This window comes from Hypomesus nipponensis, chromosome 14 (genome assembly GCF_054491055.1).
Source record: "Hypomesus nipponensis isolate SF chromosome 14, ASM5449105v1, whole genome shotgun sequence".
Lineage (NCBI taxonomy): Eukaryota > Metazoa > Chordata > Actinopteri > Osmeriformes > Osmeridae > Hypomesus > Hypomesus nipponensis.
The window spans coordinates 12548027-12571500 of record NC_140374.1 but is presented as its reverse complement, the minus strand read 5'-3'; the positions used below and the strand labels follow the sequence as shown (position 1 = coordinate 12571500).

Sequence of the window (23474 nt, the reverse complement as noted above, 5' to 3'; positions counted from 1 at the left end):
ACGTTCAGTGCTGATGTAACCACAGTCAGTAGCATGCAGGTGAAGAAGATGGTCCAGAGTGTCGAGGTGCTGCGACAGTCTCGGGCTCCATTTACCTTCGCTGTCGGACATCGCCCCCTGCAGGTCGTCCATGATGAAGGCGATGTCGCGGTCGTAGCCTCGGGTCCGCGACTCCTCCCTCATGTGCTGCTGCACCTCAGGCAGGGAGTGGCTGGACCCAAACTGGTCCCTGGAGTCAGCAGATATGGGCGGCAGTGGGCCAGCGGAGGCTCTGGCCATACCCATGGGCTCTCCCACGGGGCTCAGAGGGCTCTCCTCCTCCGAGTTCTGGGCCACGATGGGTATGCGCCCGCGGCTCTGGCTGATGGGCAGGCTGGTGGGCTTGGCTCGGGCCGCCCCCGATGCAAACGCTGCATCCAGAGCTTCTCCTTCGGTCTTCAGCCGCAGGGAGGAACTGGACAGGTCTGTCTTTATGGACAGGTCCAGGCCGTAGACAGAGGATGGACGAGACGAGGGGCGGGAGGAGGGGCGGGAGCGGGTGCCACTGGGGTAGGTGCCGTCGTCCTGGAGAGAGGACCTCATGGCGGGGCCCCCTAGGCCCAGAGACTGGCCCAGGTTGAGAGAACCAGACAGGTTGGCCCCCAGAGAGGAGCCCAAGTATTTCTGCTGCTCTGTCAGATTCTTCCTCAGCCCAAAGGTGATCTCATCCTGCAGCAACCGGGCTCGGGCTGCCAGGTGGGTCACCGAGGACGCCCCCGATCCCAGGAAGCTGCTGTAATCTGGCTCCAAGTTTTGGCTCTCCTGGACGGGTGAAGATTTGGTCATCTTAGGGTCCATCAAGGCCTTCTTGTTCTTCACTTGTTTCTGGTAGAGCACAGCTGCGGGGAGCTGCTTGGCAGCTTGTTTCTCCAGGGTGAGTCTGCCAATGCTGTACTTCTCAGCCTTGGGGAAGTGTCGGTAGCCGGCATCGCTCGGAATGTAATGGGGCAGACCCAGGCTTGAGAGATGCTCCAGGCCCTCGTTGCCTCGTCTGAACTCCTGCTTGATCTGTTGCTTCAGCAGCTTCAGCTCGTAAGGCTCTTCCATCGAGTCCTCCTCTCCTTTCCCATAGCCTTGGAGCCGCGAGGAACTGCCCAGGAACTCTGCCACCTGGTCAAAGGAAAAGACCATGCTTACCATCACCATAATCATCATACACTTTTCAAATGGGCCTTTTCTCAATGTCCTCCAGAGAACAATACCAGAGGTACAATGCAGCGCTTGAATAAAGGAAGGCTATGCTAACAGAATGTATTTGGAAATAAGCTCCATTACCTCAGCGGTGCGCCTGGCCTCGGCTGCCCTCAGCAGTCTGTCGGCCTTATTCAGCTCCTTGTCAGGCAGGGTGAAGCCAGAGCCCAGGCTGGAAGTGCCCAACCCTGCAGAGCCCTTGGTCAGCTCCCCTATGTCCTCAATCAGGACGTAGTTCCTGGCATTGTGGTGGTCAATGTCAGCATAGAAAGACTCAGCAGAGATGCTAGACATGGGGCTGGAGGCCATGCTCCTCTCCTCCAGCCCCAGCCTCAGGTCGAGGCTGCTATACTTGCCCCCGAGATGGGCCACCGCATACCCACTGTCTGTGGAGGAGGGCACGATGAGCAGGGGCTGATTACGCATGACCTCGTAGTTAGGGGTGATCTTGGGCTCCAGTTCTGAGAGGGTGTTCTGACGCTGTTTCCCCTGAATGAGGAGCAGCTGAGCCTGTTGGTAGCTGCTGGACTGAGCCTGGGAGTGGGAGGACTGGGGGTAGGAGAGGGTGGGAACGGAAGAATAGACCGACTGGGTCTGGTAGGGGGACACTTGTTGGTGGTAGAGAGACTGCTGCTGGTAGAGTGTCTGCTGGGGGTAGTGGCTGCTGGACTGCGTCTGAGGGACGTACTGGGCATAGTGGGAGTAGGGACTGGTCAGAGTGGAATACTGGGAGTCTGCCTCTGTCTGTGGGGGGATGAACTGGTCGAACTCTGACTGCGGGGCTGTCCGAGGTCTCTCCAGACCATGACTACTACCCCTGGCATCCCGGATGTTGCTGACCTCGCTGTCAGACATGTAATCTCTCTCCTCTGCCACTCCTTGTAGGTAGGCCCTCTCTCTCTTCTCCCTCTCCTTCAACAGAACCTCCTTTCGCCGATTGATGCCCATCTCCAGGTACCTGTAGGAATGAAAATCTTAGATTCCTGTGTTCATAGCTTATTACATTTCATTTACAGTCAAACCAAACCCACAGGTAGATGAGATCAATGACACGTCTTTGCACACCATAGTACCTTTCCTATGTGTGTGCATGGAGGGACCTCACTGAGTGATGCCATGGAAGCCATTTTGCCCAGCTATTGGAATGGAGAGGTGAAAGTGAATCATGCAGGCACATTGCTGTGGGGAATCACGACTGTGACGATGTCGACGATCACAAAGCGTAGTTGGGTTCACTGCACTCAGACTCTTCAACACTATTTTGATTAATAAAAATGTGATTAATAATTGGTGTTGTGCATATAAATAAATAAAACGTACCTCAGCTTGGCATCAATCTCTTTCTCCTCCTCATCTAGTTCGGCCTGTTTCTTCCTGAGCTTGGATGACTCTCTCTCTACCAGGTCAAGCTCCTTGTCGATGTCCTGCAGGATCTTAGCACGAGCCATGGTGGTGTTGCGGGCCAGCCGGCGGCGAGCAGAGTTGGTGCTGTAGCCTGAACGGCCACTCAGTGAGTCCTCTTCTGGAGGGGGATCCGGAAGAGTCCTTTTTACCTTCTTCTGAGAGCCGGAGGGGGAGCCTCGACCCTTGGAACATTTGTTATTCAGATGTCAATGTATTTGATCTCCCTTGAGTGTAAACAAATCTCAAAGGTTTGACTTGTACTAAAAGTTTGGACACATTATCCCATTCAATTTTATGGGAAAATGTGTCAAAACTTTTGACTGGTACTGTATTTATCACTAGCAGTTTACTGTATAATAATGCTACACACCAAATATATGTTTCCTACTTTAATATTTTAAGCAAGATCATTTCTCCAGGAACTTACAGAGTAAGGGTCTGAGTAGTGATAGGCTCCCAGCCTGTCCTCGGTGGTAGGGCTGAGGGACTTGGGGTCTGACAGGGTCTTTAGTCCTGGCTTCAGCATCCTGGGACTGGAGGAATACCTGGTGGGGTCACCCGTCAGCATCCTCTGACCCCCCACGCACTTATCCTCCCTGCCAAACTCTATGGACTTACTCTTGGACAGCGGCGACACAGATGAGTAGAGTATCTTAGGGAGGTCTGTCTTCAGGTGGGTGCTGTAGCCCACCTCTATTGGAGTGTGGTGCCTCCTGTCTGATGAGTCTGTCTGGCAGCTCAGACTGCCCCCTCTTTGGGAATTCTCGGGGGCGGATATGTGCTTGACGATCTCCACCTTGGCATCCATCTGGACGTTGGGCCGTCTGAGGGTGCCCGAGTGATCTGTCTGGACGGAGATTTCCGCCACTGTCTGGATGGCTATGCTGGTCACTTTGGAGCTGTGCTTGCCCTCGCTGCTGTGCTTCCGAGAGCGGCGGCGGGCTCGCGTGGGCGCATCCCACTCCTCCTGGTCCTCATCGTCCGTCTGCACGCTGGTATCCACGCTCCTCTTGTTGTTTCTCCTCTTCCTCCCCACGTAATGTTTGTCCGAGTCCTCATCGTCAGTCTGTACACCACTGTCCATGATCTGTTTCGACCCTGCTGGGATCTTCTTGGTAAGCTGAAGCTGGTCCTCTTTCGGACTCCCTCCCTCCGGCTGGGTGGCAGTGGTAGCGGGGGAAGACTCATCCCTAACAGGCCAATACTGGCCATTATCCCCTACTCCTGCATACTGGGCTTCCAGCAGGTTGCCGGCGGTACCTGTCGTTCCGTAGTGCTCCTCTAGCTGGCGCTGTAGCTGGAGTTGGAGATGCTGGATCTGCTCGAGCTGCTCCCGCTGCTGAGCGTAGGTCTCCTGCTGGGCCACCAGGTGCGCCTGATGCTCCTCCTCCTGCTGCATGAGCAGCTGTTGTTTCAGAGCCTGCAGCTCCTCCAGCTCCCTCTGCACCATGATCTGCTCTTGTTCTCGGTAGCGCTGGATCTCCTGCCTCTCCCATTCCAGCTCCTCCGCCAGGCAGAGCTGCTTGAGCTTCTCCAGTTCCAGGAACTCCCTCTCCATTTGGTACTGGGCCATCTTACTGTCGTCCAGCCCAGGGAAGAGAGGGGAGGAGGTCAGGGCTTCCAGGGAGGCTGCGATGGCCTCCAAGGTCGTGTCAGAGTACATATCTGGGTAGCCCGTGATGATGTCAGCTAAGGCTGTGGGTAGGAACTCCTTAGATAGGCCGGTGTCCAGACTGATAATCTGACCAGGGTCAGTGGTGGGGATGAAGCCGTAGGGATGGGGGGCTAGCTGACTCTGGAGAGTGGTTGTATGTGGCAGGGTGGAGATGAAGATGGAGCCAGGCTGAGTGGTTATGGCGTAGGTCGATGGGACAGGGGCTGCTATAGAAGAATACACCATACCATCTGAGGATCTAAGACCACTATTTACACCAAAGCCAGCAGCTGGGACATTGGGATGCAGATCAGTGTTCATCCCTATAAAGGCTCCAGCCGCCTTGCTGGTGTAGTCTAGAGCTTCTCCTGTCATAATAGGTACAGGAATGTAGGAATTAGGCCATAAATAGGACGAGGTATCAAAATATCAAAAGGTCATGTTCATGCACTTGGGATTTGGAAGAAACAATCACTAAGCATGCATCTATCTTCATTTCATCTAGCAAGAAGCGAAGCCAAAGTATTGAGGGAGAACACGCAGGCACACGCATGCATCTGAAAACAAACAGAACAGAAATTAATAAATGGACATCGACGAATAAACAAATAAACATGCTCATGAAACGTGAAATATTTTGAAACAATATGGCAGTGTGCAGCATGATATAGAGCCAAACTATACAATATCCATGCAGCCATGCTCGATCTCCTTGACTGTACATACCTGCAGATAAATGAGCTGCAGTCAGGTCTATTGCCCCATCACCTGCTTCGCTGAGATAGTCATATCCATTCTTAGGATCATAGGGAAACACTCCCGTCTCGGCCAGGTTCGTCTCTGACATGGAAGCCTTGATGCCATTGAGACCTTTGATGCCGTAGACTCCAACGTTGTCATACTGGTAGTGGTCATCTCGGTAGCCAAATCGATTGTCAGGCTGGGCGGTGACCGGAGGCTGTGTCCTGCAGCTCCCTGTGAAGGGCAGCTTGTAGATGACATCACAGCAGACACTCCTCCTTCCAGCCGTCAAGTCCACTGGCGTTCCGTCATCCTCCACCACGGTGGTAACCACCCCTGGGCTGGTGTCGGACAGAACCACCATGGCCTTCAGGGGTCTGGATGAAGACAGATCCATGGCTCCTGTGACCTCCAGAGGAATGGGCCCACCATTGGTGATAGCTGCAGAGGTCAGGGTCAGTGGCTGCCTGGTGGCTGCTGTGGAGGTGAGGGCGCCATAGGACAGATTGATGGGAGCCTCTGGTTCTGTGTCTAAAACGGGGGTTATCAATGAGCTCACAGTGGGCTGAATATTCACTGGTCTGTACACAATCTGAGCCAGAGGCTCGAATGGTTTGTACGTTGTGAGGGGAAGAGGCATAGAGGTCACATGTCCCTGTAGGTCCAGAGGCTTTTCAGCTAGCTCCTTGCTGTAGGAGGCAATGGTAGCTGTGCAGGTGACTATAGTGATGCTGTCAGTAACAACGGAAAGGGTAGTAGCAGGTGTGAGTTCTGCACTCAGGTTGACTATCTCAGGCTGCACTGCTGTGGCGTGTCGCCCACTGGAGTCAGTAGAGAAGGACTGACGACAGGACTCTGGGGCTGTCAGATCCATTCCAGAGTCTGTCATCTTCACACCCACCTTAACTGTGCGTAAATCAATGACATCGCCAGGGTAGATGGCTTTGCTGTTCTGTTTAGGCATGGGTTGAACCATGGCTACATCTGGCTGGATGGTGACGGCAACACTAGCGACATTGGAGACAGGGACCTGGGGGAACATCTCATGGACCACAGACACGGTGGTTCTCTGAACTTCCGTGGTGACCACCTGAGTCAGCAGGCTGGGCAGGCTCACAGGGGCTTGTCCTGAGGTAGAGATGGAAGCAGAGTACATGTGGCTCATGCTGGAGACCACCTTCTCTGGCCCCCGGATCTCCTGACTCTCAATGGACTCTTGGTGGAACTTGGTAATGGTTACCGGTGCCACTGGTACAGACTGGTAAACCTCCTGGACTGCTGGCACTGACATTCTTCTGGTGTAGGCCTCGGTAGTAATGACTTCCAGGGGGGTTTCGTACTCTGATGAATACGTTAACGTCTCAGATGCTGGCAATGGCGGCTGCACTCCTGGGGGAATGGACTCTCTTTGGTAGGGCATGTGTGTTACATAAGCCTCTACCGGCATCTCATGCTCTGATGACAGGGATATCACCTGAGCCACGCCGAGTGGCTGTTGTATGGTTATTGACGCCCTCCTTGTTGTGGTAAGGGCCTCAGTTGAAATGGAGGGTGTTTCGAACCCTTGAGGATAGGGAAATGCTTCAGATAATGTATGTGAAGGCTGCATTGTAGAGGATATGGAGGTTCTCCTAACAGTAGTGGCCTCAGTTGCTATGACCTCCGTAGGCATCTCGTAGTCTTGTAGTACTGTCATCACTTCATCCGCGACTTGAGGATGGAACACTGCTGGTGATATAGAGGTTGCTCTTGGAAGGGCTTCTGTGGTCACCACCTCTGTTGGCATTTCAAATTCTGGTTGTGTTGCTATCACCTCCATCAGTGAAGGAGACTGCTGCATGGCTAGTGGCATAGCCTCTCTAGAAGCCTGTGTGGTATATTCTTCAGTAGGTGCATCCTGCTTTACAAGCATTGGTATCACCTCAGCTACTATTTGTTGTTGCTGGGCCACTTCCGGTTCTGGTGGTCTTCTGGTAATGGTGTCAATTGTGATGACCTCTGTGGGTGCATATTGCTCTTCTGGGAGGCTCACCACATGGGCTACAGCCTGTGAAGGTTGGATCACAGAGGACTCGGAAGCTATTCTGTGTTGAATATGTGGTGCTTCAAGAGAAATCTCTGGCTCACGTGGCATTGCAATAATCTGAGCTACAGGCTGTGGTTGCTCAACAACAGAAGGTATTGAGGGTGTTACAGTCATCTGGGCAGCATGGATTAGTAGTGGCTGAACTGCATCTTCTGGTTCTGGTGGCATTGTTATGACTTGAGATTCTGCTTGTGGCTGCTGAACAGAAGGTGATATCGAGGTCCTTCTTGCAGTGGCCTGGAGCGCTACTGTCACTAGCTGAATCTCTGGCTCTGGTGGTATGGTTATCACCTCTGACACTACATGCTCTATTGGCTGGGCCACAGGTGGTACATACGGTTTCTTGATTGGGGGTGGGACAGTGTATAGCTGAATGTGTGTCTCCTGCTCTGATTGAACTGGTACTACCTCAGTCACAGCTGTTGGCTGGTGCAGTAATGATGGTATGGAGGGTATCCTTACTGGGGCCTGAGTAGTGACTCCCTCGGAATATGCCATTGGCGCAACTGTTGCTGTTGTGACTACAGCTGTTGGCGGTGGTTGCCGCACAGTGGGTAGAGATCCTCTCCTGACAGTCGCCTGTGCAGAGAATGCCTCGGTGGGAGTCTGCTGTTCGTATGGGGTGGTCCTCACTGCTGGTGCTGCCTGATGTGTAGATGGAATGGACCCCCTCCTGATAGGTGCCTGCACCGTTATAGCTTCCGTTGGTGTGCTTGGCTCGGAGGGCAGAGTTATAACAACATATGTCTGCAGACATCTAGTATGCCTGGGAGACAGTGGTGACTTGGGGGATGTTGCACTCAGCTTGGACTCTACTGGTGTGGTCAAACTGAGAGACAGGGCATTTGGAGGTTCTCTCGTCCTGGGCAGTGTATGGGCCTTCACATGCTGGATTGCACTGGCTTTAGGAGTCTCTGGAGGTTTGACACTTTCTCCTGGTCTGTGGCTGAATACCAGGCCAGCAGGGATGGACACGGGTTTTGGGGGCACAGGAGGAGGACCAGGGGACTTAGCCAAAAGGCTGGGACTTGCAGTCATGACAACCTGTGACATAGTCACTACACTCGGCACAGCTGTGGGAGATGAATATGGGATTGATACAGGCAGCATTTTTGGACGTACAGCTGGCTTTGGTAAGGTGGCGGGGGGAAGTGGAGGAGGAGGTGGAGGGGGCTCTGTAGGAGCAGTAGGGAACGGAGCAACACTGACAACTACAGGCGAGGATGTGGCTACTTCCACTAGATCTTGGGCAGGCTGGCCAAGGACTGATACGTTGTCCACACTAGGCACTATGATAACTACATGCCCTTGTCTAGTTGGTGTCACCACTTGGGGTACAGAGGCATTTTCCTCCATCCTGGGCAGGATATCCACTACGACAGACTTCATGGGCTGACCGGATGAAGTTGTACCCATAGCTATTGTGGTGGTCATGGTAGGGGACACATGTTGGATAGCCCTGATGGCTGAAGGCTCTGTGGTGGTCTGGGGCAATGAGACAGAAGTAGACCGAGGGGGAGGGGGAGGTGGGACTTTTTTCTTGATGACTGTTGTTGATGCTGGAGCAGAAGGGGGCACCTGGGCTGCCCCAACTGCAGGAGATGGGGATTGAATAGCTGTCTGCATAGGGACTGAGTGCACCACTGTGGCCTGGGCCGTTGCTGGTGAAGTGACCAGAGCTGATACTGGGAGTGGGGCATAAGTTGAGATGGTTGATGTGGTTGAGACTAGGTCTGGCATTTTGACTATGACTGAAGCAGGAGCAGTATAGGTTGGAGTAGAAACCATGACAGTTGTTGAAACTGATACTGCTGCTGGAGCAACAGTGGGGGCAGCTGAGACCACAGGTGTTGGACTTGGTGCTGACACTTGCACAGGAGCTGGACCCTGGACATACTTCTGGGATGGAGAAGAAACCAGGTCTGGCATTTGAACCACCACTGAGAATGGGGATGGAGAAGGACCTGGGGCTGAAGGAGCTGCAACCTCTGCTGGAACAGGAGAAGTGAGGGGCTGGGTTGGATCTGACACCACATCTGGTATTGTGACAATAACTGTCGAACCTGGAGCTGGAACTGCTGCTTGAACAACATGCTCTGGCGAGGTTTGGGAAACAACCGCAATTGGAGTGATTGAGGGGGGAGACATATCAGCCAGTGCCGGAGCTGGTTCTTTCGCAGATTCTGGTGTTGGAGTGGAGAGTGGAGTTGAGTCTGAAGACAGAGGAGTTTGACCCTGGAATGAAGACGACGATGTAGCATTGGATGCTAAGCTTGAGTCAGGTGTTGCTGGTGAGGTGGGAGGAGATCCCTGAGATACAGGGGATGGCGTAGTGATTGTTTCAGTGGCTAGGACTGGAGTAGATTTAGCTTGTGGGACCTCACACACCACACTGAGAGGTTCAATCTCTGGTTCAGATGGTGGGGTATGCTCTGACACAGGAGGGGTCTCCACTTCGTCTTTGGTCTCGGACTCATCACTAGGTGTGATGTCAGAGGACATACCAATGCCATACTCCTCCACCAGACTGTCATCCTCCTCCTCCCCAGAAGAACATTGGGTAATCTTGAGATCTGGTATGGGGAAAAGTGATCGCTTAAGGACTGTATCCTGAGGAATTATTGGTCTAGGAGCAGGAACATATTCCCCATCCGGAGCGCTAGGTATGATTACCACCTCAGGACGTTTGGGAGGCTCAGATGGTCTCGGTGGTGCAGGACGTTTCTTTTTCTTTGGCACCTCAGAATTAGAATCAGAGCCTTGTAGGGCTTTCTCTGCCTCCGCGGTGGAGATGGTAACATAAAAGGTCTCTGCAGATTCTGGTGAAAGAGTATCCATAGTGGCAGACTGTGCCTGATGAAACTCCTGTTCAATCAACATCAGCTCCTTTTTCTTCTTCATCATCTCTTCGTACACTTCCTCTGGAGACCGCAGTCTCTTCACCGGTTCAGCAGAAGCGTCTTGATTTGGTTCCTCTTCAGGAGATACACTGGGTTTAGTTTCAGGTTCCACTAAGGACTCGTAGAGATAGTCCTCAATTGCCATGCCTCCATATAGTGGTTCTAAATCAGGGTCTACCTCAGGGTCTACTGTGATGGCCGTAGTTTTCTGAATCATGTCATCAAAGGCTTCCTCTGCAGTCTTCAACTGCTTCTTAACGCCTGCTGCTTCATCAGGAGATTGTTTTACTGTTGTTGGAGGCTTGCACAATTGAGCTAGCCTGCCCTGTAAGCCCTCTGATTCTGACTCCATGCTGGGGGAGTAATCCGAGCCTGATGTCCTGCGCAACTCCTCCATCTCCTTGGCCTGCCTCAGCTCCTCTGTAGGTGATGCATCCTCAATAGGTGACAGGTTACTGGGCGAGGTCAGCTGGTTCTCTTTTCTTCTCTGAGTCCGGAGTTCATCTTTCTCCCTCTTGGACTTCTTTGAGCTCCTCTTTTCCGGTTTCAGGTCTCCCTCCCTCTGGTTCTCATGCTCCCGAAGGTGCTCCTCTTCCTCCCTCATCTCCTCCTCCTCAGAGGAGTCCTCGATTGTGGGCAGGGCCTGTCCGGCCTGCCTGTGCTTGGCCTTGCGGTGCAGTTTCCCCTCCCCCCGGCCCTCCTGTGGCTGGGGCTGCTGTCGCTGTCCTCCTCCAGGGAAGAGGCAGAGGTGGGGGAGGCTCCTGGAGTGAAGCTAGACACCTGGACGCTGGACGAACCGTCACCTTTTGACTTGTCGTCCAGTGACTCAGTGATACTCTCCACCTCTGCATCCACTTCGTCAGTGCTCTGTCTCTGCCTCATCCTCGGAATGGCTTTTTTAAAGACGATGGTGGTCTCGGTTTCTAGTCTCTCCTCTGTGGTTGGGTCTTCAGGCTTGGGAAGAGATGGCCGTCTGGCTGGGCTGCCTGCGTTATCTTCTTCGGGCAATGGCTCGGCTGTTTTAGGGATGTTATCCAACTCCAGCGTCTTTTCAGTGGTGGTATCCTCCTTTCTTAACTCTTCCTCGTCTTCTGAGAGAGACATCTCTTCCTCGGCTCCGGTCATGCCCATTATCTGCCTCCGGATGAACTCTTCGTCGTCCACGGAAGAGTCAAGGCTGTCGGCTTGAAGGTCCTCACTGCTGGAGGAGGTCATATTTACCTTCAGCCTCCTTCTCTGGGGCTGGGGTGAGGGGGTAAGTTCACTCCCACTGCTCTCCTCCATGGGTCGGTAACTCAGACGCCTCCTCTCAACCTCCTCTTTTTTGATCACGATTGAGTCTGTGGTCTTGTCCGTCACAGGAGATTCACTAACCCCTTTTACCTCCTTCAGTTCCTCCTCAGAGGTGTAGGAACCCTGTGATATGGGTAGGATCTCTGGATGGTCATGTTCTTTAGTATGATCTTCAGCCTCTGTCAGTTCTTGCTCTGAACTGGGGATGACTGGACTGGACACCACCTCCTTCACAGCAGTGTCTCCTGGAACAGTGGTAGGCTCCTGTATGAATACTTCTTTCTGCTGAAAAAGAGTATATATAGAAAGATGTTACTTAAGGACACAATTATTTCTTGTACTTACATAAGATACTTGCAATAGTCTGTAGACACTTGCCTTCTCTAATGGTTGAGGATCTGAAGCAAGAATGACATCCACAACCTTCTCAGCTAAGGTAATAACTTCCTTGCTATCATTCTCTGTTGTCGTCAAAGGTTGGCCTGTTTTTGGTGTCAAAGTATCTGCTGCTGTCGTTGGTTGTGACACTTCTTGTCCTGCCTGCTCGTCGATCTTCTTCACCTGTGGCATTGTCGGTTCTGCCGTTTGAGCCTTAGCTTCAGGAATGTTTTCTACCTCAGTGATTTCCTTAGGGGTAGACGCCATTGTAGAGATTGGAGGCAGAGGTTCTGGTGCTAAGGCTGGAGTGAACACAGGGGTACTCACAGGTGGTCCCATCTTTATAGCCTCTGTCTTCACCTCTGCCTCAGCCAGAGGCTTCTCTGCCATGGGGACCTCCATCTTAGCTGGCTCTGCCTCCTTTTGCACAGAGGCTGGAGCTGGTTTCATATCTGCCTTGTCTGGTGCGGGTGTGTCCGTCACCTCTACCACTGATGCTGCAGGTATGGGCTGGACCTCGGCCTTGGAGGCTGCAGGTATGGGCTGGACCTCGGCCATGGAGGATGCAGGTGTGGCCATTACCTCTATCACTGAGGCTGCAGGTATGGGCTGGACCTCCGTCTTGGAGGCTACAGGTATTAGCTGGACCTCGGTCTTGGAAGCTGCTGGTATGGGCTGGACCTCCGTCTTGGAGGCTGCAGGTATGAGCTGGACCTCGGTCTTGGAGGCTGCAGGTATAGGCTGGACATCGGTCTTGGAGGCTGCAGGTATGAGCTGGACCTCCGTCTTGGAGGCTGCAGGTGTGGACTGGACATCGGTCTTGGAGGCTGCAGGTATGAGCTGGACCTCGGTCTTGGTGGCTGCAGGTGTGGGTTTGGTGAGTGCAGGTGCAGACATCTTGCCCATGTCTCCCAGCTGTCCAGACAAAGCCCTCTGAGTCTGACAGTTCAGGCACAGCCATTCCTTCTGTGAACACAGAGGTTACACAACACACGTGGTTACAACTTGACTGGATGCCCCCAAAACAATTGCGTTACCATTTACACTATTTAAAAATAACTAATTATTGAGGTTGTATGAGGATGATTCAGGAGTAAGTCACAATAGAGCTTTAGAATGTGCTTCTTGACTATAAAACAAATAATAAAAAAATTGGATGTATCAGTTAATCAAGCAATGCAGGTATGAAATACAAAGTATTGTGAGCAAACACTTTACTGACCCAGCCAAACAGTAATCCGAATTAGTCAAGCATTACAGAACAGGTTACTCTAGAAATAAACAATCACTAAATCTTATTTCATGGACTCCTGGAGTAGAAAAAGCAAGACACAATCAGAACACAGCTGCTTATACTGTTTAGGCAGCATATTTAAAAAAAGCTTACCTTGCAAAAGAATAAATCACATCTTAAAGGCCAACATTTTGCTGTTGAAACTAAAGCATTCAAATCAGTGTGGTCTTTCAGCCATGTTTAATATCGGACCATTTTGTGGAAAGTCTTCCTCTGTCAATAGATAGCACAGACTGCCACTAGCCTCTCAGCAGAGCCGTCAGAAACACAGCATTGCGCCTACCTCTGCAGAGCCAGAGCCAGAGCTTAAGCCATGGAGAGGAGCTAAGATGCACAGGGCAGAGGCAGAGACAGTCCAAAACGTATCTTGTTTATTAAATGCCTCTCAATTTGTATTACAGAGAGTGGGATAGAGACACTTAGTATGTATACAGCATATATACTGTTAAACTTATGTTCAAAATGATGTCGGAGCGCACATGCTCTTACTAGTGTGTCCATGGTTCACATACATAAAAATCAAGAAACAGAAATGTGGATGTTAAGATATGAGTTCAATCACGTGAACTAATTCCCATGTGTACTTTGACACACAGCCACACACACTTCCCTTCTCTGTCTTTCTCTCTCTCTCTCTCTGTCTCTCTGTCTCTCTGTCTCTCTCTCTCTCTCTGTCTCTCTCTCTCTCTCTCTCTCTCTCTCTCTCTCTCTCTCTCTCTCAGAGATTAGTTCTGGTTTAGAACCCTGTGACGTAAATAAATAATATTTCGTGGGCACATGTGCTGACTAGAGCTTTAGCCAGTGATGTAACCTCCCCTCTGTCATGTCCAGGCTTAGGCCTTTGCTTCCAATCCAGCTGTGATGGTGTATTGTGTCTGTTAGCAGAAATAATACCCAAAATACCTACACTAACATGACCTGCACTGAGAAAATACTCAACCGTGAAGACAGGGTCAAGGGAAAAGATCTTTGTGGTCAAAATGGACAAAAAGCAGCACAAAATTCATGCTTAAAATAGTCAAAGAGGATTGGTCTGATGCATGTTACTATGCTGTGGATTACAATGTCCCCCTATGACCCATGGGCCCTTCAATGACCACAACCAGACAGACTTGACAGAGGGATTTCATACTCGAGAATGCATAAGCGCGCTCGCGCGGCGCTAGCTACCGACACATCCCAGTCATCTTGCAGAGTATATGATGATAGCAGCAGATCCATTAGGTGCTTTTGTGATCCATTAGGTGCTTTTGTGAAAGACTGAAATGGAAATGCTCTGTTAATACACACCGCATTCACTGCCCACACATACTGGGATCCAACCATGTATGGTAGTTACCAAGAATAATACCCATAATACATCATTCCTTCACATAGGACCATTCAATACTACCACATCAACCCCTGAGACCAGAGCAATGAGACGGAACTGAATAGTGTCCCCCCAACTGCTTTGTTCAGTTAACAACCTCCTAGTTGTATTTTGCTAAGGCATGCCTAAGGGACATTGTTCATACTTTCTACATGCACTCCATTGATCACACAATTCCACATAATCCAAAGCAAAAACTGTTATTCTGAGGTCGGAGTAATTTAGTTGAGAACCAACAGAGGGGAAACTGTCTCTAATTGCAGTCGATGGCTGACCCCAGTCTGGTCTGTTTTGGAGGGAAGGACCCTTGGGTTCAGCAGGCGGCCTTAACGCAGTAACATGTTCATTCTGTGTCATGGGATTACTCAGACATTGAGCCTTGACACTGTACTCAACATCAGTACTGCAGTGTCCTTATGTGTGCTTATGCGCTGAGGATGTAATCACAGTCGAAGAATGCTGCTCCTCATACATATGCTAATCAGCCCAGGCATGTAGCAGTGGGACCAATCAGGCGATTAATTGGTAATCAAAAGCAAAAAAACGTCCTGCTTCTCTCATCACCTCATTTCCCATCACAATACCCTCATCAGGGGAGAGGTCACGTGTTTTGAGATGGGCTGAATATAAAAAAAACCAAACATATTGCTACTTACCAAGTACCAAAACTAACCATTTAATATGCTATCCTGTTTCAGTGAGGAAGCAGGCATGGATAATTGTTAAATAATCTAGACCTAAATGCTTTTACCAAAACAGTATTATGGTTGACTTAAATGTTTCATCGTGATTCTGATCATAAAAGTCTCCCTTACTTGATTACATTTAACTATCAATCAACAATTTCATTTAATTCAAGGTCATCTACATTTTCTCTGTGTACCATATACACCCTTACTTGTTCCTCCAGAAAAAAATGTATGGCTCAGAAATGTCCTTGGCTGTACAAGAACAGCATCACAGCCAAATTAAATGAACTCATGAAAAAGTTAACATTTTGAACTTTTTTTTCTCCCAGATCTAGCTTCTGTTTCTTTGAACCAGTGCAGACTCGACAGAAATAGTTTAGGAAACGTTAAGATAAGAAAAATGAAACAACACTGTCCCCAGATGGCTCAGCGGCAACCATGTGTTCCTACGCACCTCTGCCCGCTCCCACCCTCCTGTTCTACCTCTTTCTTTCTCTTTCCTCTCCACTCTCCCTGGCACACTTCTCCAGACAGCCTGCTGGCCCCAGTCCAAGGCCCAACATCTAGCCATGGACCCTCTTTGTGTTGATAATCCAAATGAACGACAGCTGGAAAGTGTGATTACTGAAGTGTGTGTGAATAAATAACTCTGCTAATGAAAAGTTGCCAACTGCACAGTGTTAGGCTGATGCCAACGTAGGTCGGTGAACAATAGATAAATATCGAGATAGCGGTCACCTAAAACAACAGCCTGTGTCCCTATCGCCATGCAGTTAACCGACAAATGCAAACATAATCTAGTTAATACATCCTAACAAAACACCCTCAGACACATCTTGTCCGCCTATTGTTTTCTACAACACCTTCCATTTACATTTAGTCATTTGGTCATTTAGCAGACGCTCTCATCCAGAGCGACTTTCCAGTAGCCCCTGTGGACCTGGAGATGCTTGGGAGCTGAGCTGCAGACTGCTGGGGTCTGGACGTCAGCCATCATCCCTTCCTTTAATTAAATCTGTTTGCTGGGTAAAGACTAGGAGCCAGGGGTGGAGAGCTGCGGGAGAAGGCATTGAGCGTGATTAGCCTCCGAGCAGGATTAGCCAGGCAGCCCTTCCCAATGACAGCACTCAGAAAGCTATGCTGACACACCCACACGCACCCGCATGCAAGAAGAGCCAGCACTGGGGCAGATCTGCTGAGCTCTACACTAAACTCTCGTCCCCTGCCGCCCATGCCGCCCCCCCACCCTCCCCTCACCACCACCACACAGCACACACCATCACACACACACATACACTTGACTCAATGTGAAAACAGCTCAAAGAAACAGAACAAAAAGGATACTTGATTTTCAAAAACTATGCGGGGATGAAAAACTGTGAACTCATGCATCAATCAACCTAAAACGTGTTGTCCGGCGTTGTACGAGTCTCCTACTGCGTGTGACCATCTGCAAGGCATCAGTAGTGAAATGACGGGCGGAATCAATCTTGTTCAGCCTTGGCCTCCGCCTCAGCGTTGATGTTGCACAACACAGGTGTGCTACACAACAAACGTGCTACTGTAAATCAAATGTGAAATGAACGTGCCGGCGCATTCCTTCAAAATGTTGTTCACGGTAACAAAAGGATTGCACCACACCACACTAACAGAGCAACCCCCACACTTTAGATTGTTCTTGTGCTTTACCCTGTGTACAGTCACAATGCCACTTATCCCTGACTGGAGATTTGTAGTTGATATTAACAGAAGAGATGGACCCTGGGTTATAGCCTACACCAATAATTTTGAGCCGTCAATAACCCTCCATTCTTTTAGAGGCTGGAGCTGGTTGGTTCATTATTGATTTCCTGGCAGACTATTTGGCAACTGCTGTAGCTGGCTAATATACTTGGCTTTCAACAGCCCCCACAGAGCAAAGCAAAGCAGTTCTCCTCATAAATCAAGCCCTCTGATAACAGGGTATGTTGACCCACTAATCTGTAATAAGCAGAGGGTTTAGTTCTACCGACAATGGACAGAGGCCCCCTGCTTACTCCAATCTGACAAATGGCACGTCAAACAACTTTAATTTGAAGAGAAAGGTAGGGAATCAAATCAAGAGGTAGACAAAGAAAAAGAGAGATGGAAAGAGAAGAAGGGAACCTCTATGAGGGCGTTAAGGAGGCCATATCTCACAGGAGACGTTCTATTCCCTCTCCTTGGACTAACAGCCCAGCCTTAAAATAGAATCCAGCACCACTTTCATGTTTTGGGGGAGGTTTCCAGCTTGATAGACAAACGTCACCACTGAAAAGTGCTCCAAACATCTGCACTCTAAGATGGCCTAAAATATAAAGAGGTTTTGCCCCAGTAGATAAAAAGCACAGTGGCATTTGCAAACATGAATAAACACGTTTAACCTATTCATGCAGTCACACTAAGATAATGTTTGTATAAGTATAGTATAAGGACCAGACTTTTAGAGTCATGCCTGGCTTTCCCTGCAGAAAGCCATGCATTAGCTGTGGGGGAGTGAGAGGATGGAGGTAGAGGAAGAAGGAGAGAGACAGGAGGCACAGGAGTAAGCAGCCTTTAGTCTCGCCTCAGTCACTATTTTTATCACCGTCACAAGGTGCACCAGGAGTCTATCTTTATCACCGTGCCAACAGACTTGGGCCTGCCTGTAGCCTACAGCGGACGACATCTCAGCCTGAACACCAGCCTAGCAAAAAGTCAGGGCAACTCGGGATAAAAACCATGCCGAGTCCTTCCGTCCACAAACATGTTGACGGGTTAAATGATTGCTGGGCCTGTGGATCTGAGATTATGCAACCATGTGATGACTCAATTGGTCATGGAGGATGGATGAGAGGTTTGACAAGCAATGCCTGCCTCAAAGATCTCAAGGTTATTCAAAGGGTAAGCGGTGTGGCTTACTTGGCAAATGACATGGGCATGCAAAGTGCTTCTACTGTATGTGACATTGACAGCACCTCAGGCCCAAAACGCATGTGAAATGTAAAACTGAATTACAACTGTGACCATTCATACTAAAAAGCAAGGAGATCAATTTGCTAATGAGGTGGCAGGAGTTGGCTATTCCGGGGACTCTATTCATTACCATTGTAAGATCCCAGTTGCTGTCAGACAACACTCAGCTCTGACTGCACAGCCAGAAAACACGTGTGCCCTAGATAAGAGGAAACATCCACTCACAGGCCTTTGATAAGATCAGCTGGAATAGAAAAAGAGAGATGTAGAAAGCTATGGGAAAATGGAAAGACTTGCTGCCGGCACTTGCCCTCTTTGAGCCCCTCCCTCCCTCCACACACACATACCTCCCTGCCTCCCAACCATACTCATTGTCATCCATTCATTGCTTGTGTTGGAAGAAAGCTAAATCAAGACAGCTGTGTAATTTCCAATGTCTTCCATAAGAAGTGAACACACGCACGCCACAAAAATCTGTTTTGAATCTGTGCGGGGCCAGCTACCCTTGCGGTCACTTGAGTTCCCATCCTTTGGCGTAAAGGGCCAGGATATTTCCGATCCCTTCAGCCTTTAGACAGATAGGTGTGGAGGGGCGTGCACAGTAGAACACACAGTCCCCATCCCCCTTCCCCTGGCTCACTGCTCTCCGTGAAAGGCACACGGAGTGTCAATGATGCAAGCGCCTCATCACACTGGGCATTATTTTTCAATTACGGCGTGTCAGTCAGGCTGCTGTAAATCTTTCTCCCTGAGATACAAGCCTAAGCGCAGTAGATCAGTCACCACCGAGAGGGTTAGCCTCACAATCCAGATTTACTGAGACTACTGGAGGCCTTGTGAATGAACAGGGGGCCAAGACATTATCAACGGCAAATAATTGCTGATTGTTGATTAACTTAAATGTAACTATTGCATACATCTATAAAAAAAATGAGGTAATTGAACACAACTGCTGTTTTGAGAGATGACATTTAAGGCCAGCTTCTTTCAGATTTAATCTGATGATATTTTGGTTTGGCTTGTATAGAGGGAACTGAGCGTAGCATCTCATTAGAAAGGCATTAGCATCAAAAGATGACCTTTCACTGAAGCCTCCAGTTATATGACTAAGAGAGGTCTGAAATTACACATTATTGTATCGGTGCGCACGTAGACGACCGTGTAAACACTGACATCATAGTGATGGACTTTGCTCTGGTCTGGGGAGAAAGTAACCGTACTGGAATCGTATTACTACAATATGAAAACCAAGGAAATATTCTGAGTCACAGTGCTTCCACGCAATCGGCATAGATTGTAAAAAAACGGTGACATTTTTCTCATGCACTGTGGATCACAGTCTAAATGTATACAAAGAAGACGTATTCTGATTTCCTATGGGAATCCCCTTCCAGACCCTTGACTTATTATTATGACTGAGTCAACCCGAATGTCAATGAAAAACAAGAGCTGCAACCCGAACAACACTTGGCCTGCACCAGTGAAAGCCAATGCACACCTGAGATGCTGGGAGCAATATAAATGAAGAGGAGGGGAGGGGCTGAATAGGTGGGCGCAAAAGCAGAGGGATTCACTGATCTGTGACGAGAGCAGATGGCCTGAAGGGAAACGTGTGCTGCTGTACAGTACAGAGCTGAGCTGGAGAGGCTAGATGTTTGTGTTTGGTTTAATCCAGCTAACCCCTCCTCATTGGCATATCACAGGGTTCTGCCATCTCTCACTGGGGTTGAGAGTCCCCAGCCACACAGTCAGTCAGCCAACAAGGCCCACAGAGGCCGATCCCATCTCACTAATGCTGTTGCACAACAGTCAATCACTTTAACGCAGTTGCAGTGCAGCTTGACCGCAAGGCAAACCTCGCATGCACAGTTATGTCATACCACATTTACTTTGGCTTCCCCATCGAAGAGGATTTCCATGAAAGATGCCACACAGAGTGCCATAGAGTATGTTTTTAATTTGGTTTGAGGTTCTCAAAATATGAACACTATTCATGGAGATTACATAGAGCTGTTGCTCTCAGACCTATGCTAATGCATACTCTGGGCAGCTCTCCAGACAAGCTCTCCCAGAAATTCCCCATTGCAGGAAGCCGTCCCTCATCTATAATGTGCTTTTACTATGACATCCATCTCCTCTCCTGTAACAACAGCTCCAGCACAACAGCAGGAAGAAAATGGAATGTTCTTTTTAAGACTCAAATGTACCCACCATTACTCTGTCCTCATTGTACCACATGGACATTGAGAACCCATGGAGCTGCTGTCATGGGGGTAGCTTCACAAGGCAGAAACAACACATGCTCTAGCACCCACATCCTCCCTCTTTGCCTTCCCTGGCAGCTGGATTAACTGTGAGCTGTCTGAACAAGGAAGCCATGGCCTGTTATTATTCGTCATCAGCAGCTGAAATCACCATGAGCGTCCAGCGGTGAATGACGGCAGTGGGAGGGCTACGGAGATTCACTGCCTGAGATTTAGGAGACTTAGAACAATGCAGCTTTCCAGCTGTGCCCTCCACGCAGACATGGAGATGGACGACAATGCTGCTGGTCTGCCATGCCTGACTGAATCCTCTATTGTGAACAGCAACCGTGTGATTTGAATAACAAACAGCAAGAATAGTGCGGCCCTTTACGTGTCAACACAAGCTCAAAACAAATACTGTATCCAAAAACTCAAACATGAAAATGTCATGGTTAATGACAGTTTATATCAGTTAATAGTTAATAATTTTAGAACCATACCTTATCACTGTGAGGCATGGGGTTAAATCCACATTGGTTGCAGACAGTGTTCTTGCATTGTGTGCAGGTGTTGTAGTTGGGAGGGTCCTTGGAGCCCACATTGAGTCCCACCTTGCAGAAAGGACAGGTGGACTGGCCTGCTTTGGGAGCTGGTTGGGAGGCTGCTGCTGACTTTGGAGGCTCTGATGGGGTCTTGTCCACTTTGGCCTGTTCTGATGGAGGAGCCTTGGTCTGCTGGGGTTGCTCTGGTTTCTTATCTTCTGCTTTCTGAGCAGCAGGTGGTTTGGTCTCCTTAGCAAGTGGCATCTTAGGAGAGGCCTGAGCTGAAGCAGACACCTTGGGGGAAGCTGGAGGTGTGGGGCGAGGCTCATCCTGAACAACTGAGGTGATCAAAGTAGAGGCAGAACTGAAGATGGAGGAGCCAAAGCCAAACATCTTTCCAGAAACTGACTCTGCAGGTTTTGTGGCAGCAGGCTGAGATTTAGCACCACCAAAACCAAAGAAGCCCCCTGACTCCTGTTTTGGGGGCTGGGCCTGTGTTGGAACAGCTTTGGCAGGAGACATTCCACCTTTGGGGGGCTGTGGCTGAATATCATGCTTTGTAGGAATGGTTTTGGGTTCTAGTTTTGCAGCTTGTTGAAGCTGAACTTGTGGTGGTACGGCAGAAAGATTTGATGAGCTAGGTTTTTCCTTTTCAAATGGCTGTGATGGAATAGTAGATCCACCGGCCGTGGTTGAAGGTGCGGCTGTTTTTGTCTCTGGTTGCAAACCAATAGCAGGTACCTCTTTGGATGACACATCTGGATGTATCTTTTTAGGTGAGCCTTCGACTGGAACAGGGCTCCCAACAGCAGCAGGGACTCGCTTCTGGATTTGAGCTGAAGGTGGGAGCTCCTTTCTCAGTGCTGATGGTTCTGGGGTTTTTGCCTGTTGAGTAAGAGATGTCTGCGCTTCCTTTAGAGGTACAGCTGGTGCGCTGGGTTTATTGGGTGAGAGCTGTGGTTTCATTGTGGGAGGTCCTGGGGGCTCCATTCCTCCAACAGCTCTCTGCATTTGACATGTAAGACACAGCCACTCCTTCACCTGAAACACAATACGCGTGTTAAAAGAAACAAGAGCAACTGAATGTCTCAGAACATGTCCTTTTCAAAATGCTACATTTAACTGTAGTCAGAAATATTCATCTTTACCAAGCATTGCACAGTCAGTCGGTGAACAAGTTTAAGAAAGCTTTATTGCTTGCGGCCGCAAGGAGACAAAACATCACACGCCATTGTGCTACAAAGTTTGTCCTCTAGCATGTCATGCTAGCAAGCTATTTAAACAGAACCGCTCTTGACTGTCATTGGCTAAAACAAAGGCAGCAAATGTTCCATGGCTCTTCTTTCATTGGCTCCCTTGCATAGACCTGGCGCGCGTGGGTGCGTGCCTGCGTGTGTGCGCTCTGTGACCCCTCTAAGCTTGACCATATGATTAACTCTTTTATGGCCTATCCAGTAAGATGGTCAAGCCCAGGACCCCTTGTTTATGTAAGCCTGGTGTTACCCAGAGTTCAGATTTGGGGGTAGGCCTCTGTTTGCACACAAAGCTAAACACAGTATCATGTTATACAGAATAAAAGTGTTACATCTTCAATTTTTCCGACACAGTGCTCTAATAACTTACCTCTGTTTCTTGAGGTATGGGGTTGAATCCACACTGGTTGCAGACAGTGCTCTTGCATTTAGTACAGGTGTTGTAGTTGGGAGGGTCCTTGGAGCCCACATTGAGTCCCACCTTGCAGAGAGGACAGGTGGACTGGCCTGCTTTGGGAGCTGGTTGGGAGGCTGCTGTTGACTTTGGAGGCTCTGATGGGTTCTTGTCCATTTTGGCCTTTTCTGATGGAGGAGCCTTGGTCTGCTGGGGTTGCTCTGGTTTCTTCTCCTCTGCTTTCTGAGCAGCAGGTGGTTTAGTCTCCTTAGCAGGTGGCATCTTAGGAGAGGCCTGAGCTGAAGCAGTCACCTTGGGGGAAGCTGGAGGTGTGGGGCGAGGCTCATCCTGAACAGCTGAGGTGATCAAAGTGGAGGCAGAACTGAAGATGGAGGAGCCAAAGCCAAACATCTTCCCAGAAACGGACTCTGCAGGCTTTGTGGCAGCAGGCTGAGATTTAGCACCACCAAAACCAAAGAAGCCCCCTGACTCCTGTTTGGCGTGCTGGGCCTGTGTTGGAGCAGCTTTTGCAGGTGATGGTCCAGTTTTTGGGACTTGAGTTGGGAGTTGTTGTGGTTTCACAGGTTCTGCTTTTGTGACCCCTGTCGGAGGCTGCTGAGGCTGGCCTTGCTGCTGCTGAGGATGAATGGGAGGTGTAATAGTATTTTGCTTGGCAGTAATTGGAGTGGAGTTTACCACTTGCTTCTGTTCCAGCTGTGAGGCCATGGAAGGGGAGATCTGTGATGCGGGTACGTCCTTCTGGAGAACAGCTGATACTGCTTTGTCCTTCTGAGGGACAGCTGGAGTCAGAGAGACTTTGTGGGCTGAGGGCTGAGGTTTCATCATGGTAGCTCCAGGAGGTTCCATTCCATCGACTGCTCTCTGCATCTGACAGGTTAGACAGAGCCACTCCTTCTCCTGAAAGCAAATGATATTGTTAGTTTGAATTCATAATGGGGAAACTCCAAGACAATTTCAGATTAGCAATGCTTTACACACGTATAATCTACTCCTTTACTCTCCCT

The 23474-nt window shown here is 49.7% G+C and overlaps 1 protein-coding gene across 1 annotated transcript in view; it reads right to left on the bottom strand.

Moving 5' to 3' along the window:
* The window catches only part of pclob (piccolo presynaptic cytomatrix protein b), a 59666-nt gene that overhangs the window by 18109 nt on the left and 18083 nt on the right, over nt 1–23474 (bottom strand). The window contains 12 exon segments of the mRNA XM_084671825.1: nt 96–1149; nt 1315–1779; nt 1816–2188; nt 2551–2816; nt 3062–4656; nt 5015–10500; nt 10603–10700; nt 10703–11593; nt 11849–12652; nt 20761–21345; nt 21727–21843; nt 22426–23367. Coding sequence (XP_084527951.1) covers nt 96–1149; nt 1315–1779; nt 1816–2188; nt 2551–2816; nt 3062–4656; nt 5015–10500; nt 10603–10700; nt 10703–11593; nt 11849–12652; nt 20761–21345; nt 21727–21843; nt 22426–23367 — 12676 coding nt within the window.